Consider the following 6,422-nt stretch of genomic DNA (forward strand, 5'->3'; position numbering starts at 1 on the left):
CTGATCCTACCCGGTCCGCCTCATTAAGGGTAAAAACGTCCAAATCAATAAAAATAGCCAAAATTTGTGTTTTTTCAATGTGTGGCCATAAATTGTGTTTTATGCTTCATTTTGGCTACTTCAAAATTTTACTTTTAATTTTATCAGCGAATGCATTAATTTTTACAGTGAATGCATTAGATTTGATGGTTCTCACGTTCTCACAAATAATATAGTTTTCCCTATATATATATATATATATATATATATATATATATATATAGTGAGAATGACTATTTTTTATAATAGTGAATAAGTTAGTGTGTAGGGTTGAATAAGTTGTTTGTAATGCATTAATAGTCATAATTCAGTTAATTGGTGAAAGTTAGCTCTTTCTATCATTCAAACTCATATTTAAATGATTATTTATGTATTACAAGCACCTTATTCAATCTTGTATATTGAATGAAATGAAATTTTATTGATCGAGCCAAAAAAAAAAACATAGCGAAAAAAGAGAAAAGACCTAAAACCTAAATCAATTTTGTTAATTTATTTATATCAATTCACATTCTCACGAAATTAAGATAAACATTATGATTATGTCATTTATCTCTCTATGCATATATATATATACAATATAGATTTTAAAATTTTTCTTATAAAAATATACCTAGACACTTGCACAAGTTGCACAAGTCGAAAATAGATAATGATATATAGAATATTTAAAAGGGTAATACATAACCAACAAAATTTTAAGATACTGTTAGTCTGTCACTATATGATGCTGTAAATTTGTAGGCATTAGGAGAATTCTCATTACTAGATGTCTACTTAGTTGATAACAACTCAAGACTCCAAAACGGCTTCGTTATCGTATATACACACACACACACTCAAATACTGTCCAAACTCCAAAAAGAAAATGCAATCCTCGCATGTATGCAGAAGCAGAAGCTCTTACTGAAGCCCTAACAATACCCTTGGATAAATAGCTGAATAATGTAAGAGTCATGTTCATGTTGTTATTCTTAGTATATATCATCAAGATTTCTTTTAATATGTTATTTTGTCATTACTATTAATAAGAGTGCAACTTTTTTCACAGTGGCTACCTCATTTTGTTATTGATTTGTAATGTAGCATAAATATAGAGATCCCAACAACTTGTAATGTATACATGTATCTACTCTACGCCTGCTCACTGGTTTACTTTGCTTAGCAGCAGCTACAGCATCGTCGAGATACGAGCACGCCGACTTTGGCAGCGTGCTGCCCCGTAAATTTCCTACCTCGACTGACCGTCATCTTCGACAAGACGGATCTTTTATTGCATCATTGTGCCACATCTCTTGTTGCATCTGCACATGATTGATACCAAGAAAATTTAAATATATATACCGATCTTGTTGTGCGACGTCTTCTATTGCATCTTGTCGTCTGCACGGCACGGACGACGCGTCCGGTGGAATTTGTCGAAGCTTTTCACCCTTTGCCATGGTGATGTGATGATCCTCAAAATCTTCACTATCATTCAAGCAGCACAGTGTGATTTATCTCCTCTTTTTCTTCAAAAGAGACGCAGCTCGTAGAACCATTCGATCAACCTCATCGAGATCCGCGTCTCCGTCTCCATCGCGTGATTTCCCCTCCTTTCTCGAATCGGCAGATATCCTGCGCAGGTGTTCTTCAAAATCGTCGTCCTCTCCCTCACTCTGCACCGGGAACTTTTCAAACTCGTCCATATAAAGAGGCTTTTCGTCTCTCCCTTCCGTCTCCGCGTCTGATTCCGATTCCGTCTCAAAAATATCCGACAGATCTTCGGTGTCCGAAACCATATCCGAATCTACGCTCGAGTTGGTGTCATTTCCTTCACTCTTAGCCAATAGTTCTTTCAACCTATCAGACCCTTCGAACTCTTGATTGGGAAGGTTTCCGGAATCAAGACCACCAGCCTCGTTCGCCTGGTTTTCTTCGTTCGTGCTAGGTTCACTTCCCGCCCGAGCTTGAAGCAGCTCGAGCTCCTGCTCGAGTCTTGGAATATATCTCTTAACAGCCCTCAGAGCATCCCTATACCTCGACTTATCCAACGCCTATAAAACCATAGACGAACATTAGCATCCTTAAATCTCTTAGCATTACGAAATCTACAAAGGGTTCCGAGTAATACTACCTTCTTTCTCGAGAGGGTTTCCCTCGGAGACATTATCTCGGTCGGGGGTTGGCAATAGTTCTTCCCTCTGTACATGATTATGGTGTTGTCTTCCTGAATATCGAGCACAATCCCACCGCTCAATCTTGCCAGCTCCGAAGCAATCTCCTTCACCTCTTCCGGAGAGAACGTCTTCACGATGACCTTCAACGTCTGATGCTTCTTCCAGTGCAAGTGCATGTTCAGTATAACGCCTTGATATAGCCCTCGCCTCCCAACGGGGACATAATTCTTGCTCTTCTCGCCCATCTTCAAAAAGTAAAAGTGTTCTTCGGGTGTCAGTATTTCAGGGTCGTGCATTGTGTCCGATGTCTCTTTAGGCTCGATTTTTCTGAGAGCTTCAAGTAATCTTTCCTCTTTCCTTCGAGCCTACGCGAAGCATTAACAAGTAAAACAACGTCTCGTAAGAATCTCCAATAACGCATCCCATAATCAAAGAAAATCAAACAACCAAAGTATAATCACATCCAAATCATCCATTCCTCGTTAACTAAATCAAGCAAAGTATAATCACATCCAAATTATCACAAAGAGTCAAAGACTACCCAAATTGTGATCAAATCAAGAGGACTGTGACTATGACTTAAATCTATTTATAGATCACTACTCCTAAAACAAGCTACACACCCTAAGAAGTCATGAACGATGATAATCAACAATAAATTGACATCTAAACTCAAAGATTCTCGTTTGTTTAAGACTTACATTTCAACTCAAAGATTCAAACACCTAAACAACAACATCTTCATGAACATCATCTCAATCAAGCATAGTATAATCACAAAGACTACACAAATCATGATCCAAAGGGAATTCACGACTATGACTTAAATCTATCCGTAAATCACCAAACGGATTGAACGACAATAACGAATAATATTCGACATCAAAACCACCCGATTCTGGTTTGTTCAAAACCTACATTCCAACCTCAGAGATTCAACACCTACTCAACAACATCAAACTTCATAAACATCAACTCGATCAAGTTCAGGCAAAACACAATCACAGAGACTGCACAAATGGTGATCCAATCAACATTCAACAAAAAGGATTCCCTAAAACCAACCACACTCCCTTATAAGTCATGAACAATAAAGATGAACAACAATCGACATTAAAAGAATTCCCAATTATCGCCTCTTTAAAACCTAATTACGATTTACGACTAAATGAGATTCCAACACATAAACAACATCAACATAAAAGCATGAACAAATTCAAAGGGTTTCCACCTTCATCAATTTGTAGAGGATTTTCTCTTCGGCGGTCATCCTTTCATAGGATTTCTTCTTCTTATACCTGAAGTGCTTCAACCACCTCACCACAGCTCTCTTCCCTTTCAATTTCTTCCTCTTCGTGACCCGACCATCATCCGCCCCACCTTTTTGCCCCACCTCAGGCTCCGCATTCCTCAGAACCCGACCCGAATGGAACCCGCCAAAGTTACACATTTGCCCCACAATCACACGATTCCCAGCAGCAAGAGGTATGCTTCTGCTAACAATCCTGCGCATACAAAAATCAACAGCCCAGGAATTTAACAATCTTTTTCGCAAAAATGATGAAATGGGATTTTACTGCACACTGAATTTGGAAAAAAGGAACAAATTACCTCGAGCTTTGAAATATGATTTGAGAATGGGAGAAGAGAGGCGACAAGGGCGTGGAATTTGGGCGGAGACGTTTGAGGAATGGGAATTTAGATGCCAAATTTCTCACCGCCATTTTTGTGTTTCTTTGCTTTCGAAGTTAGCTCTGCTTTGCCTTTGCCTCTGTAAATTGAATAGTTTGGAAAAATGGCAACAAATTGAAGTGGGCTTTGGTGCATAGGCCCATTTATAGAGGCCCAATTTAAAGAGCAAATAGATGTATTTTGTTAGAAATGGCTCCTGTTTAAAATAATTAATAGATAGATGACATATTAAGATAAATAATGTTTTTGGTAGATTTGATATAATATAATAGGGTTTTAGTTGCTTCAAAGGAAAAACTAAAGTGGGTATTACATCACTATCTTTATTAACAAATGGAACCATTCTTCTTATTCGAGTTGGAGGGGGGCGCTTGGTTCAGCTTATAAACTTCTAAATATGTTCATTCAAAGTATTTAACAAAATAACCTTTTAAAAAGTTTGTAAGCTATAAAATTATGTTCTAAGAGCTTATAAGCTCCCAAAAAAATATGTTCCTTTATCCTAATTTATTTTCTCATTTTCTTATAATCAACATTCATTTTTACAAAAATAATTTAAATAGTATAATTTTTTATTTTCATTATATAACATTCTAACTTCATCTATTTTCTAGTTTTCTCTCTAATTGAAAATTCTCTTTCTATCCAGCATATCCAGAACCCAAAAAGTAAAAAGAAGAGGAACATCGGATTTTGCTCCTTCCCGTCTGAAGCACCTCTTGGTCTTCTCTAGGGTTTGAGAGTACTGTGTTGCGCCGCCCAGCGTTTTCTTTTCCTTCTCCAGTGAGGTTTGTTGTTCCTGCTTGTTCTCACTCCGGCCTTTTCGATGGACCCAGAGGAAATTCAGAGATTGATTATTCAGCTGAATCTTTCTGAAGAAGCGGAGGAGTCAACGGTTTGCTTATCACCCAAATTAACTGATGAACTGCGTTTTACCTCAAAACACCGTTTAGTGGGGCGAATCTTCGCTGCTAAACATGTTAATAGGGATCTGCTGTTGTCTCATCTACCCATTAGTGGGGTGGACATGGTGTTGGCTTTGCAAAATCAAACACAATTCGGATTGCAATCTGGAGTTGGATTTGGGAGCAGGTTGCTCGGATTTCTTGAGTTCCTTTCTTGAGGCTCGTGGAAACGTGCTGTCACAAGGTAGACTGCTGCCATTTGAAGGAGAGCGGTGCTGGAAACTTCCCCCTGCTGGTGTGCTCAGGTTGGATTCGGATGTTTCGATCCATGGGAATGGGGAGGCTACGGGTGTAGGCTTTATTGTTCGGGATTCGGTTGGAAGGATTGTGGCAGCGGCTGCTCACCGTGTGGGGAGGACGGAGACCGTACTGATGGGCGAACTCCATGCTTTGTTGCTTGGCATTGGACATTGTTTGGAGAATGAGCTTGGTCCGCTGCTGGTCTTCACCGACTCCTTTCTTGCTGTGCACGTGCTTCATGAGGATCGAGGAGGAACTGACTCTCTTTGCGACGACCTTTTTGAGGCGTTCGCTCATGTGAAACACCACATTGTCCTTGATTTTTGCCATGCCCGGAGAGAAGCTAACCGGGCGGCACATTGTTTGGCGAACTTTGCCGCTTCTTCTTCTGGTGTAATGATCTGGAAGTCAAGCTTTCCTGCTTGGCTCACAGATATTGCTTCGCGTGATTTAATATAGTTTCTCATTCTACATCAAAAAAAAAAAATCTCTTTCTAGATTATAATTTCAATTATCCAAATATTTTGACAATTTATAATTAAAAGCCAAGTGCAACCATGTTTATCCAAATTCCCGCCAAAACACTCGACTCATTTAACCATTGTGTAATTCATCACAATAACACTGGACAATACATCACAATTTCATCAAATTCCCACCAATAAGATACTTTATATTCACTGGACAAATTTATTCAATCAAGGGAGAGACGAGAAGATAAGACGGAGGAAGAGTGTGGTCAGCGGTTATGGCCGATCAGTTGGAAAAGCAGATCGACCGAGCTGATGAATAACTGAAGAGAAATCAACGTTGAAAAATAAAAAGGCATTGTGAAGAAGAAGAGGTGTGTTTGTTTATGGCTTTATATTATTACCCGTTGGACAGAGGCTACTGCTGCAGACGCTGGACGAAGGAGGCGGGGCGACTTGTCGAGGGCCGCGGCGCATCGAGAGCAGGCGAGGGCGGCGGCACAGACGAGAGAGAGTGAGAGACACCGCTGCCACGCAATGAGAAGAGAGACAACAGTAAAGCGCCGCATGATTTAGGTTTTCCTATTTGGTTTGGATTTTACGCTCTCTCTTTTAATTTTAGTTGGGCTCTTTGTCACTTCAAAATATTTGATCCAAATCACAAATTGGAAACTAATATGGGTAATTTTATACATAACTCCAATTTTCTCACTATAGCTCCTTATTTAAAAAAAATAATAAAAAGAATTATAGTTTTACTATTATATTCTTACAGCATATTCAAATTTAGTGTTGTACCCGTGCGTTGCACAGATTGAGTATTCATACGTATTTTTGAAGCTTATTTAAATTATTTA

The 6,422-nt window shown here is 38.9% G+C and overlaps 1 protein-coding gene across 2 annotated transcripts; it reads right to left on the bottom strand.

Annotated features, from left to right (window-relative positions):
• Positions 1–1,025: 1,025 nt before the first annotated feature.
• On the bottom strand, positions 1,026–6,145 carry LOC131015834 (uncharacterized CRM domain-containing protein At3g25440, chloroplastic-like). Of its 2 annotated transcripts, XM_057944270.1 has the most exons (5): positions 5,970–6,145; positions 3,810–3,969; positions 3,430–3,703; positions 2,156–2,563; positions 1,026–2,075 (listed from the first exon to the last, which is right to left on the bottom strand). In XM_057944270.1, the coding sequence occupies exons 2-5, from the start codon at positions 3,920–3,922 to the stop codon at positions 1,536–1,538; spliced, it is 1,335 nt and encodes a 444-aa protein (XP_057800253.1). In that variant the 5' UTR covers positions 3,923–3,969; positions 5,970–6,145; the 3' UTR covers positions 1,026–1,535. The 2 variants fall into 2 exon arrangements, with proteins under 2 accessions (XP_057800253.1, XP_057800254.1); XM_057944271.1 differs by lacking the exon at positions 5,970–6,145 and having other exon boundaries at positions 3,810–3,972.
• Positions 6,146–6,422: the final 277 nt, after the last annotated feature.

The sequence above is a fragment of the Salvia miltiorrhiza genome, chromosome 3 (genome assembly GCF_028751815.1).
Source record: "Salvia miltiorrhiza cultivar Shanhuang (shh) chromosome 3, IMPLAD_Smil_shh, whole genome shotgun sequence".
Classification (NCBI taxonomy): domain Eukaryota; kingdom Viridiplantae; phylum Streptophyta; class Magnoliopsida; order Lamiales; family Lamiaceae; genus Salvia; species Salvia miltiorrhiza.

Coding starts and splice junctions, on each gene's coding strand:
- LOC131015834 (XM_057944270.1), bottom strand. CDS start 3,922: ATGGCGGTGAGAAATTTGGCATCTAAATTCCCATTCCTCAAACGTCTC. Junction 2,564..3,429: donor TCCTCTACAAATTGATGAAG/GTGGAAACCCTT, acceptor TGCTTCGCGTAG/GCTCGAAGGAAAGAGGAAAG. Junction 2,076..2,155: donor AAACCCTCTCGAGAAAGAAG/GTAGTATTACTC, acceptor ATGGTTTTATAG/GCGTTGGATAAGTCGAGGTA.